General features: G+C 50.1%; 1 protein-coding gene across 10 annotated transcripts in view; it reads left to right on the top strand.

Moving 5' to 3' along the window:
- The window catches only part of TIAM2 (TIAM Rac1 associated GEF 2), a 247572-nt gene that overhangs the window by 130322 nt on the left and 104026 nt on the right, over positions 1 to 13224 (top strand). For all 10 annotated transcript variants that reach the window (XM_070073350.2, XM_070073355.2, XM_089332525.1 and 7 more), the window contains 2 exons: positions 3560 to 3995; positions 11539 to 11711. In XM_070073350.2, the coding sequence (XP_069929451.2) occupies positions 3560 to 3995; positions 11539 to 11711 (609 nt within the window). The remainder of the gene's footprint in view (positions 1 to 3559; positions 3996 to 11538; positions 11712 to 13224) is intronic.

Below are 13224 nucleotides of genomic sequence, written 5' to 3'. Positions count from 1 at the left end.
ATTTTTCCCCACCTCCCAGCTTTATTACAATGTCATTGACAAATGGCAATTGTGTGTGTTTGAAGCATACAGCTTGACGCTTTGCTGAACGTGTGGGTTGTGAAATGATCAGCCCTTGGGCTGGTGTTGCTGCAGCGGGTTAAGCTACCACCTGTGATGCTGGCCTCCCATATGAGCCCTGATTCGAGTTATGGCTGCTCCACTTCTGATCCAGCTCCCTGCTGAATGTGCCTGGGAAAGCAGTGGGTGATGGCCCAAATACTTGGGCCCCTGCCACCCATGTGGCAGACCCAGATGGAATTCCAGGCTCCTGGCTTTGGCCTGGCACAGCTCTGGCTGTTGCAGCCATTTGGGATGTGAACCAGTGGATGGAAGATCTTTCTCTCTCTTTCTGTCTCTTCACACTGCCTTTCAAATAATAAATAAATTTTTTAAAAAAAGAAGCGGTCACCACGTGAGGCTAGGAAGCATATCGTTCACCTCACGTGGTGCTCTGTGCGTCGGGGGAGCCCTGGAGTTGCACCTTCTTGGTGAATTTCAAGCATGGCCTACAGGGTTAGCGACAGTGGACACCTGCCGCACAAAACTCTCCAGGACTCTCTGGACTGCACCGTTGTACCGTTGAATAGCATCTCCCCATTCCCCACTTCCCAGGCCCCGGCATCCACCATGCCACCCTCTGCTTGCATGCGTGCAGCTATTTGAGGTTCCACAGATGAGACCACGCACGACTGGTCTTCCTGTGGAGTGACTGACGGCTCCTGAGTCACTCCCCATGCTTCCCCCGGTGCCCTGGCTCACTGGGTCACGTTAGCCGTTGTTTCCGATGATCTGGTTGGGTGAGAATGGAAAGCCAGCATTTGCTTTGTGTACATATGTTACAGGTACCTTAGTTTCAAACACATAACACAGTGGTTAGGAAATCTAGCTGGACATGTTTAAAGATGTTTTATTTAAAAAAAAAAAAAAGGCTTTTATTAGCCTGAAGTTAGCCACTGCCACTTGGATTTTATATGAAATCCTTAGAAGTGTGCTAGAGACTGGGCAAAGTCATGCCCATGTATAAGAATCAGTTATAAGTGCTAAAATGCAAAAAAAAAAAAAAAAAAGTAAATAAATAAAAAACCAAAAAAAGAAATGCAGTATATTACTATTTTTCAAGGAACGAAATTCTTGCTCTGCTACAGCGGATCATTCGAAAGTTCGCATTGTAACTCGAAGGTTGTCTGATGGGAAAGATACCGGGAGCGTTTCCAGGTCATGCTGGGTGTCGGCCTGGTTGTGCCTGTCTCTGGCAGGGTTTTTGCTTGTTTTAAAGCAGCCATTACGGCTTCTTCAAGTTATCAGGGCCAATTGCAGTGAGTCAGAGCTGAGATAAAGGTAATACTAGCCAAATGCCAAGTACTCTTCACTTCTGAGCTTTTTTTGAAGAGTGGCAAAGTGATACTTAAAAAAAACTCCAAGCATTGAAGTTTCCTGGCCAGGTGACTCACAGCAGCTGTTTATTTGCTGTGTTCCCCTTAACGTGTATAAATAAATCTGCCTCCAGGGAGAGGGAAAGATACTGTTTTCATTAGTAATAGCTCTGTTTGGGGTTCAGTGGCCGATAGCTCCTGGGTATTTGGAAGTCTGTTCAGTCACAGGATGGTTTTCCTGCAAAGACAAACAGCGTGCGATTGCAGCTTGATTTCTGGATGAAATTTCTGAGAAGAGAACTTGTCCACACCGTGGAATGTTCAAAATGAGGCCTTTAGTCGATTATCTTTGGGCCAGGTATTCCTCATTAGAAAAGTGTTATTCACTGAAGGGCAGAGAGGAGAGATTTTCCACCTGCTGGTTTATTCTCCACATGCTACTGAGGCCAGGGCTGGGCCAGGCTGAAATCCAGAGCCAGGGACTTCCTCCTGGTCTGCTACGTGGGTAACAGGGACCCAAGTACATGGACCATCCCTGCTGCCTCTCAGGGTGCATATTAGCAGGAAGCTGGAATCAGGAACTGGGAATTGAACCCAAGCCCTCCTCTGTGGATGCTGGTGGTCCCAAGTGGGCTCTTAACCACTGGCCCACATGCCCACCCCTCATTTTTATTTTAGTGTGTACAGAAATAGAGCTGAAAGCTCACTAGGAGCCGAGTGGACTCGAGTGTGTGTCGCCCCTTTCTGCAGAGTTACTGTCATCTGAAATGTCCATGCCTTTCAAGCCAGAAGTTAAACTCTCTGCTAAAAAATTTAGTCGTTGCTGTTTTACACCAAAACAGCCTGTTTTTGTTTTTATGATGATTAGACTTTGAAGAAACATATTTATGTTTTCAGGTCTGTATGGTCAGCTCAGTGTTCACTGTGTCCAGTCCTAACAGGAAGCAACAGTCATCATGAAAAGAATGAATTTACTTATACCTGCATATGTTTAATTTTATGCTGGGTGAAAATTTAAAGTTAAGGATCATGAGGTTTATTTATTTTTATTTATTTATTTATTTGCGAGGTAGAGTTACAGACAGTGAGAGGGAGAGACGGAGAGAAAGGTCTTCCTTCTGTTGGTTCACTCCCCAGATGGCTGCAACGGTCGGAGCTATGCCAATCTGAAGCCAGGAGCCAGGTGCTTCTTTCTGGTCTCCCATGCAAGTGCAGGGACCCAAGCACTTGGGCCATCTTCTACTGCTTTCCCAGGCCACAGCAGAGAGCTGGACTGGCAGAGGAGCAGCCGGGACTTGAACCGGCACTCATATGGGATGCCGGTGCCACAGGCAGAGGATTAACCAAGTGAGCCATGGCACCGGCCCCAGGATCGGGTTTTTGATATCCCCAGAGAATGAAATGAAGTAGCTACTCAAACAGAAGGGTATGAATGAATGAGTATATTCTACTCATGAAAGAAATTCCCAAATTAAATTTTAAAAATACTGTGAAAAAAAAATCTGCTGTTACCCCCAGCATCCTCCATGGCTAAGGAACCCCGGGTGTGTGGTTTTTGCTATGTGAGCCAGGAGAGTCAGGTGCTAGGCATTCCAAAGTCCACCTGTCCAGAGCTAGGGGCTTGCCAGGAGCTGGGCCTGGGTTTTCCATGTGTCTTCAATAGACAATTATCGGTTAACTTCTTGATGCTGCATCTAGGCTAGATTTAGGGCAGCTGGTGACATTTTAAAAAACATTTGAAAGATTCTTTATATTTTTTAAAAAATGCACATTTACTTGAAAGATTATTTATATTTTTAAGAAATACTCATTTATTGGAAAGATTATCTATGTATCCGTCTGTCAATCCATCCACCGGTTCTCTCCCCACAGCAGCCAGGGTTGGGCCGGGCCACTTGGTTGAAGTCAGGAACTGGGACCTCAGTCTGGATCTCCCATGTGGGTGGCAGGAACCCAACTACTTGAGCCATCACCATCACCTAGCAAAAAGCTGGAATTGGGAGCAGAAGCCAGGGTTCAAACGCAGGCACTCCCGTATGGGATGAGGGTGTTACAACCACCAGTTTTACATCTGTGCTGTGTTGAGGGAGGCAGACTCCAGATGTCCGTAGCCTCTGACAGGTGTTGGGTTGCCTTGCTTGCAGGAGCCAAGGTCCAAGGAGGGCAGTGACTGCTTTGACAGCCGCTCGGAGGGACTGAATGCAGACGCGCAGTGGCCCTTCCAGGCGTCGGCCTTGCTGTGGTCAGGGGGCTCGGCTCAGGTCCTGTCTCAGAGGAGCGAGTCCACGCACGCGGTTGGCAGCGATCCCCTCCGGCAGAACATCTACGAGAACTTCATGCGGGAACTGGAAATGAGCAGGGCCAACACGGAAAACGTGGAGACGTCTACAGAGACGGCCGAGTCTAGCAGCGAGTCGCTGAGCTCGCTGGAGCAGCTGGACTTGCTCTTTGAGAAGGAGCAGGGCGTGATCCGCAAAGCCGGGTGGCTCTTCTTCAAGCCACTTGTCACTCTGCAGAAGGAAAGGAAGCTGGAGCTGGTGGCTCGCCGGAAGTGGAAACAGTACTGGGTAACCCTTAAGGGTAAGTGCATTATCAGCTCGCTCAGGGCTCCTGGCCGTTGTCGGCTGTCTGCTCTTGCTCTTCTCCCTCTCAGAAAATGCCAGCAAGCCCAGCACTGATTTACATGAATGGGAAGGGGTTTTGTTGGGAGGCTGCCTTAAGGGTCCAGGTTCTGTCTCCGGTGCACAGAAGAACTTGAGGATGAGATGTAAGGTTAGCAGAGGAATAAGGTGTATTAGGCAAGCAAAAATAAACACTCAGAGGGGATGCAGCTTGTTCCAGAGTGAGCTGTACTCCATGAGGTTCAGGGTCAGCCTTTTATGTGATCTGGACGAATAAGGGGTGGTGCTTTGGGTGGAGTTTTCCAGAGAAGGGAGGAGATTTGCAGGAGTTTGGTGACTGCCCACTTTCTGGCATTTTTAGGAAGTCTCAGAAGTGTTAGGACCTCGGTGCACAGTGGGAGTTGGGGTGTCAGCCATGGTCTTTTTAGTCTGGTGATATTATGATAGGCTGCAGGTCTTCAGGGGGACACAGCAGCCACTTTGAATATTTTTTCAGGCACTGGTTCTGGGTGCAGGCTTTGCTGCAGTAGCGATTTGGGGTTGCTGGTTATAGGAGGAGTTTTAGAGGAAACCCCTGGGAGAGATGTGGTGACGTATTTCTTCTGACTTTTTCCTTTGATCTCTATCTCCTTACCCATAACAATTTGATGCAGAATCTTATATCTTTAAATCATACTTAATCTGCTTTTTAAAAATTATTTTTAAAAAACTGTATTATTTGTTTGAAAGGCAGAGCGAAAGTGAGATCTTCATCTATTGGTTCACTCTCTAAACATCTCAAACAGCTGGGGTTGGCCTTGGGCCAAAACCAGGAACCAGGAACTCAGTTTGGGTTTCCTGTGACTTGGCAGGGACCCAAGTGCTTGAGCCATCACCTGCTGTGCATTAGCCAAAAAACCGAAACCTAGGCACTCTGCTGTGGGATGTGGGTGTTGCCGAGTCAGACATCTGCCCCATCCAGAATCTTGGTCTTTTAAAAAGGATTTATTTATTTGAAAGGCAGAGTGACAGAGAGGGAGACACAGAGACACCTTCCATTTTCTGGTTTACTCCCCAAATTCCTGCAACATCCAGGATTGAGCCAAGCCAAAGCTAGGAGGCAAGAACTCCCTTGGGGGCTTCTACATGGGTGGCAGGCACCCAGATTTTTGGGCCATCATCTTCTGCCTTTCCAGGCAGATTAGCAGGGAGCCAGATCAGAAGTAGAGAGCGGGGACTTGAACTGGTGCTCTGGTATGGGATCTTAACATCCTAGCACCTCAAGCAGTGGCTTAACCCATTGGGTCACCCCTACACAGAATCTTAAGGCTTGCTTTACTGCAAGTACTTTGCCAAACCTGCAAAATATGGTTGGATTACTATTCATTTATATTATTCAGTGTAATAAATGATGCAATCTAACAGTTACTGCTTGCTACGTTGTAGGTATTCCTATACTAATCTTTGGCACTTTCCCTGCATCTGGGAGAAACAACCCCAGATAAGTGCCCAAAGGCGGTTTGGTCGTACACAGTGCGGACTTTGCATTTCACATTCTGCGCCTGCTCAGAACTCCACAGAGTGCAGCGGAGCCGCCCATTTGGTGACTGGTTTGTGTCATCCCACTGCTATGAACCAAGAAAATCTGCACCAACAAGCGCAGCTTTCTTCTTTTTTTAAGATTTGTTTATTATTTGAGAGGCAGAGTTACAGTGAGAGGAGAGAGAGAGAGAGGTCTTGCATCTGCTGGTTCACTCCCTAAATGGTTTCGGAGGGCAGAGCTGGGCTGATCCAAAACCAGGAGCTTCTTCCAGGTCTCCCATGTGGGTGCAAGGGGCCCAAAGACTTGGGCCATCTTCTACTGCTTTCCCAGGCCATAGCAGAGAGCTGGATGAGAAGGGGAATGGCCGGGACTCGAACTGGCACCCATATGGGATGCTGGCACTGCAGGCAGAGGCTTTACCTGCTGCACCACAGCGTGGACCCCTCTTTTTAATGTAATGGAAATAGAAATAAGCCTTCATTTTGTTAAAGATAGCAAAAGTTTCTTATAAGCATTGCTACATAAAAATTGCCTTGCTCGTGGGGAATGTATAGATTAGAAGAAGTCTGAGTATCCTGGAAGAAGCAAGAAGCTCTGAATCAGTGCAGTGCGGGTTGATTCATAGGGAGCAGGGAGATAGGTCCGCAGTCCTGGCATCACCTGCACCGCCCACCTGTGACTCTGGTCAGGAATGTGACCCTGCAAACCAGGAATCCCATCCAGGTCTCCCCTGCGGGTGGCAGGAGCCCAAGCACTTGAACCATCACTTGCTGCTTTCCCAGGCCCATTAGCAGGGAGCTGGGTCAGAAGTGGAGCAGCCTGGACTCAGAACTGGGGCTCTCAGGGGATGCCAGTGGCGTGTGCAGTGGCTTAACCTGCTACGCTATAACACGGATTCCCTACAGGCCTCTTTTCCTCCTCTGGATTTGGATTCTTTTTTCTTTTCTTTCTTTTTTTTTTTTTTGTTCTTAGTTTTTTTTGGCCCAAGGACCTGGGCCATCTTCCACTGCCTTCCTGGGCCACAGCAGAGAGCTGGGCTGGAAGAGGAGCAGCCGGGATTAGAACCGGCACCCACATGGGATGCTGGCGCTGTAGGCGGAGGATTAACCAAGTGAGCTATGGTGCTGGCCCCCTGGATTTGGGTTCTTGTGGTGATCTGGGGCTGGAGAGACAGGTTTTCGCAGGGCTGGCTGCGGAGATTGGCAGTCATAGGTTGGAATCACAGGTTGAATCTAGCAAGTTAAAAATTTGGAGGGGTAAGAAAAGTGATGCGTTAGGGCTTAAAAGTCAAATCACTGCCTACGGAGGGGGCGATGCAGCTGCCGCGTGCTGTAATTGAGAGTGATTTGGGGTTTGGTTTGCAAGCCAATCAGTGTGAGTTCGCAAAGTGATGTGGCTGAACTCAAAGTACGTGTAATTTACAAGAGAAGCTGGGATCTGCACTGCATCATTCGGGCTGCCGTGGCGTCTGCTAGAGCCCGGTGTTCCCCCCTTGTGGGTGGGAAATGATTCTCAGAAAGGCCCTGCCTAAAATCTCCCTACCTGGAGAGGAGAGTGAGCGTGCGTCCTGGGGCAGAGCAGCTGGAATTGTTTGTGAATCCTCTGGGGCTGCCGTCTCCCTGCCTGATGTCCCGAATGGGTGCACTTTACTCCCCGTGTGTCATGCATTATTTTTTTCTTTAATGTAAAGCTGATGCTTTGGAAAGTTCTCCCCTGTCTGTGGCTTCGGGCCCCTCTCCTGCCCCCGCCTTGTACTCCCCCACAGCAGTGCGGGCTGCCTCTGTGATGTGTGTGACCACATCCCAGCCGGAAAGGAGGGCGAAGGCAACCCGGAGACGTGGAGCCACCGCCTGGAGGTTGTTGAGGATCCGGGAGTGCTGATAAGACCGGGCCTGAGAATGTACAAGAGACACCGGATTTATTGTGGATCTGTCCGGGTTAGGATGGGACTCGCAGATACAGGGCAGGCGGATTCTACCGAAGCTGGAGCTGTGGGCGAGTGGGAAGGCACCAGCTTCCCGACTTGTCCACCACTGACAACAGTCATGCAGCCTCCTTGTTGGAGGCTCCTTGGGGACCAGGTAGCCTTTAGGAGCCGTGAGAGCTGATGGCTGGAGGGGAGCCTAGAACTCCTGGCTGCCGACTTCAGGGGCGGAGATGGGCCTGAGCTTCCCTCACCGTTGCGGGCCTGTGTCCTGTCTGTGCCGTGCTCTCTTGCTGCTTGCTTGAAAAACACGTCAAGAGCCAGGCTGAAGCCTGCTTTGTGTTACCAAACACACATTCCTCTGTTTCCTACAGCCGAGGTGCGGTACGTGATAAAGATGTTTTATTTTTCCCAGCATAACCTTTTCCACGGGGCTTTCTATACCTCCTTCCTCTGGGAATTCAGTATATTGAGTGCCACTTTCTTGGCTTAAGTCCCAAATTATAATGTTGAAGCCTACTTGTTTAATCTTGGTTAATGTGTGTGTATCTGTGTGTGTGCATACCCACACATAATGAGTTAAGCCAAATTCTAAAATTATCCTCAAAATACGGATGTCAGTGAGTTGGAAGGCGTTTGCTGGGGTGAGCAGTTCTCAGCTAACCCTCTGCTTACCTGCCTGCATAGAGTATGTAGGTGGGTGAAGGGCGCTGGTGTCTTTCAGGGGTTGGAGGATGCAGGGTGTTTTCCCCCAAGAGCCATTCTGCCCCTCCGCCCCACCCCCCGTGTCTCTTTTCCAGGGAGGGGACTTTCGTGCAGTTCCCAGGGGACTTCCTGGGCTGAACAGTTGGTAATGCCACTAAAGATAACCCTCAATGTAACCCCCAGACTGACCTCACAGTGTCAGGGGCGGCACATAGCGTCAGAAGACCTTGGAGTTGATAACTCTTCCTGCATGTGGGCCAGAGCGGGGAGTGGAGGGGAAGTGTGGACCCAGAGGGAGGCAGCAGAGATGGGGCTGAAGGGGTCCAGCGTTAGTCGCTTTCCTGGTGAGTCTGCCGCTGATGGGACCCCTTTGGCTCTTGGCTTCCCTTGCTGTTACAATCCTTCTTCTCTCTCTGCTGCTGTGGCAAGAACATTCCCTGTGATCCCTCCAGGCTGACAACAATGGCCAGAGGAAAATGGGGCTGATGGCTCTAGCTCTGGTGTGGGTAGCAGGGGACTTTGTGGGTACCCGTCAGCCCCTTTGCATCAGCCCCCATGCCCCCTTTGAGATCTTTGAGATGCAGAGTTTCTTTCTTTTTTTTTTTCTTTTGTTTTTTTTTTTTTTTCTTTATTTTTTGACAGGCAGAGTGGACAGTGAGAGAGAGAGACAGAGAGAAAGGTCTTCCTTTTGCCATTGGTTCACCCTCCAATGGCTGCCGCGGCTGGCGCGCTGCGGCCAGCGCACCACGCTGATCCGATGGCAGGAGCCAGGTGCTTCTCCTGGTCTCCCATGGGGTGCAGGGCCCAAGCACTTGGGCCATCCTCCACTGCACTCCCTGGCCACAGCAGAGAGCTGGCCTGGAAAGGGGCAACCGGGAAAGAATCCGGCGCCCCGACCGGGACTAGAACCCGGTGTGCTGGTGCCGCAAGGCGGAGGATTAACCTAGTGAGCTGCAGCGCCGGCCACTTTTTTTTTTTTTTTTAAACATTTATTTTATTTTTATTTGAAGCAGTTACAGAGAGAGAGGTCTTCCATCCACTGGTTCACTCCCCAAATGACCGCAACAGCCAGAGTTGAGCTGATCCGAAGCCAGGAGCCAGAAGCTTATTCCTGGTCTCCCATGTGGGTGCAGGGACCCAAGGACTTGGGCCATCTTTTATTGCTTCCCCAGGCCATAGCTGAGAGCTGGATCGGAAGTGGAGCAGCTGGGACTCAAACTGGTGCCCATATGGGATGTCAGCACTGCAGGCCAGACTTTAACCCACTGCACCTCAGCACCGGCCCCCAGAGTTTCTTTAAAAAGTTAAACTGGATGCAATAATTAGGGTTGATTTCCTCTTCTTTAAATCGGAGGGCCACGCAGTTCTGCATGGAACTTTACACCCTGGCCTGGCCCTAACATGAAATGCCCATGTTTGGCTTTCACTCTCTCACCTTGCGCCTTCTGCTGTGTATGGGATGTTAGGTTTGGCAACATCTTGGCATCTGCCCAAGGCTCATACTCATTTCCTCTAGATGAAATGATTCGCGCCATGGCCATTGGGAGCACAGTGTTAGGGAAACCAGGACGCAAACATGGACCCATTGGAAAGAATGTGGACTCGGGTGTGGCTGGCATGGCCCCGTCACCTTTGCCCTGGTCCTCGGGCCCCAGGTTGTGTTGGGCTTACGGTTCCTGATTGCATCCTGGGCTGGTAGAGCAGACAGGCTCAGACCTGCCAGAAGCAGCGCTGGCCAGAAACCTCTTGCTGCTTTCTCTGTTTGTCTGTTTGAGTTCTCTCAGCCTCTTGGTTCAGGGGAGTTTTATTCGTGGGGAGGGAAGATTGCTGGGTGCTTCCTGAGATCATAAAGGGCTCCTTGCAGGGAGAATGGATGAGGGGGGCTGACATCTTTCCCTGCTGGTTTCTGGGCTGCACCGGGGCCCATTACATGGACTGACTTGTTCATAGTCAGGCTTGCAGTTAAAGGAAATAATGAAACTGCAGAAGTGACTCAGTTTTTAAAACACTTAGACTTTAGGAATGAGTGCATGTAACTCTATGGATAAAATACTGCATTCCTCCATAAGGCTGGTGCTTCCCTATTGTAATTATGAAAGGTACCTAAAGGGAGGGAATCGTGGTGCAGAGGGTTAAACTGCTGCTTTTGCCGCCCACATCCAATACTGCAGCACCAGTTTGAATCCTGGCTTCTCCTTCCAATCCAGCTCTCTGCCTATGTGCCCTAGGAGGCAGCAGATGAAGGTCAAGTACTTGGGTCCCTGCCACCCATAAGCAAGACTCTTATCAGAGTTCTATGTTCCTGGCTTTTGCCTGGCCCTGCCCTGGCTTTTGAAGCTTTTTGGGGAGTGAATCAGCAAATGGATAATCTCTCTCTCTTCTCTCTTCTCTTTTCTCTCTTCTCTCTTCTCTCTCTGTATCTCTCTACTTTCAAATTAATAAAATCTTTATAAGAAAGATATTTTCAGAACGTACAGTTGGTGACCATGTCATTCATATTTAGTTGGCAAATGAGAAGTGTTCAAAAATGTTTATTGGATAAAGGTTTGAAGGGTTAGTGAAGATAAACAAGAGAACAGACATTTGAGCATTTTCGAAGCATTGATTTGCTTTGAAAAATTATAATTATGAGGCATTCCTATGTAATTATGAAAGCAGACTGTATCCTACCTGTGTCCTTATTAGGAGAAAAATGGGTCCTGAGTAGTATTAAAAGTGCCGTCATATTTAGTGTCATTTTGCTCCCTTAGTCTCAGTTAGCAGGATTGTGGTAATGTTTCCATCAGTGCGGGATAAAGTGAAGTTGCTGTACACAGCGCTGGAGGACCAGCTGAGGGCTTGCCCGTAGAGGGCCGTCCCTGGGTGTGCTTGCCTGCTTACTGCAGACTGCGGGTGTGGCTGATGACTACGGGAATTTCTGCAGCGCCCACCTTTACAGTCCCCAGGGAAAGCAGTGCTGTGCTTAAGGATGAGCGCAGTGGGGCCGGAGGCCTGGGTTCACGTCCCTGCTCCTCCGTGGTCCACCTGTGGGGCCTGTGCAGCGGCTCCCACCCAGGATTCTCCCTGCAGGAGTGGAGTAAATAACCCTGTCCCCGCCTCAGGCTGCGGCAGGGAGGAAGAGAGCAGGATCCTTCCACGAGCTAAACAACACGTGCTTGGCCTCGTAGTTACTGATATTAGTCCACGAAAATAGCTGCTTTTCGCTTCAGTTCTTGTTAATACAACCCGGCCTGCTTCGGATGCCAGCCTCTGCCTGCTCTGTGTTTGGGTTCAGTGATTGTCTCATGTGGGTCGGGGGTTCCTCGGCGTGTGTCAGTTACCTTCTCACATTCTTTGGCTGCTCTTCCGCAGGCTGCACGCTGCTGTTTTATGAGACCTACGGCAAGAACTCGGCGGATCAGACCAGCGCCCCGCGGTGCGCGCTGCTTGCGGAAGACAGCATAGTGCAGTCTGTGCCGGAGCACCCCAAGAAGGAAAACGTGTTCTGCCTCAGCAACTCCTTTGGGGACGTCTACCTTTTCCAGGTATGGCCCCGGCACCTGGTCCGTGGAGGGCTGGGCTGCTGACTTGTGTACTGTCGGGATGAGAAGGAGCAGAGTTCAAAGGAAAACTTAGACATGACAAAGAGTAAGCAGCTGGGCTTTGGATTTGGGCGTAAGCCACAGACCTTGGCCTTGTCCATCTGCCAAGTGCAGTGAGGTCATCACAGACCCGGTGGTGCATACAGCAGGCATCTCTCAGAGGCCCACAGAGTGCCAAACCGTGGCCCCTCAGCTGCTCTTCGGAAGACAAAGAGAAAACATTTACTTTCTGTGCTGGGGTGGGTCAGGTGAGTGCAGTGTCCGAGAGGCTGCTGGGCTGGGAGCTTTTTCAGTGAAGCCCGGACAGTCTGGGCAGGAGGGGCTGAGGCTTCTCCCGAGGACCGCACGGAAGACAGGAAGAGGCTTTTCAGGAAAACCCCGATACGTGTGCTGCGACGTCTCCTTCCCCAGTGAGCTGCTCTTGGGGTGTTAAAATTCAGGGTATCTGCTGCTAGGAATTTTTTTTTTTTGACAGGCAGAGTGGACAGTGAGAGAGAGAGACAGAGAGAAAGGTCTTCCTTTTGCTGTTGGTTCACCCTCCAATGGCCGCTGTGGCCGGCGCACCACGCTGATCCGAAGCCAGGAGCCAGGTGCTTCTCCTGGTCTCCCATGGGGTGCAGGGCCCAAGCACTTGGGCCATCCTCCACTGCACTCCCTGGCCACAGCAGAGAGCTGGCCTGGAAGAGGGGCAACCGGGACAGAATCTGGCGCCCCAACCGGGACTAGAACCTGGTGTGCCGGCACCGCTAGGTGGAGGATTAGCCTAGTGAGCCACAGCGCCAGCCTGCTGCTAGGAATTTTAAGCAACTTTGTAGCAAATGGAAAGTTTCGGCACCTGTGGTGCTGAGTGATGAGTCCTGGTGTCTCAGTGGCTTTGAATTCTGGCGCTGTTGCTGAATACAGGCATCATGGCGCACATAACTGAGTTTCTCCATGCTTCGACCCTTCAGTGGGATCCGACGGTTTACAGGATTGCTGCAAGGGTAAATAATATAATCCGTCTATGCTAAATGCTACAGAATTCTATTTCAAATGAACTCAAAGGAGGTGGAAGTAAAGCGAGCTTCTTAGATGACCCCTAATCCAAGCCCAGTGCCTCGCCGGTAACCTTGATAGTTGGCTGCATCTGGCCGAAAGGGTCATGGACAGCCTCATGTGTCCTGGGTTTGGATCTCTGATCAAGTGGTCTTGAATGTCCTCAGCAGCCCTGCAGAACAGATGTTCTCCAGGCTGACTTTGTGATTCTAGAATTCTCTGCCGTGCTGTCTGCAACAGGCTTTCCTGGGACCAGCTCCAGGTAAACGTTTGTTCAGCCTCCTGCTGTCCCAGACAGACTCCACGTCCAGGAGTTAGATGCTGAGGTCTGATTTTCCTTCTTTCTCTCGCACTCTCTTTTTAAAAGATTTATTTATTTATTATTTGAAAGGCAGAGTTACAGAGAGGCAGGGAGAGAGAG

This window comes from Oryctolagus cuniculus, chromosome 5 (genome assembly GCF_051225735.1).
Source record: "Oryctolagus cuniculus isolate XC-2025 breed Fujian yellow rabbit chromosome 5, ASM5122573v1, whole genome shotgun sequence".
NCBI lineage: Eukaryota > Metazoa > Chordata > Mammalia > Lagomorpha > Leporidae > Oryctolagus > Oryctolagus cuniculus.
This window is presented reverse-complemented; position numbering and strand designations above follow the sequence as displayed.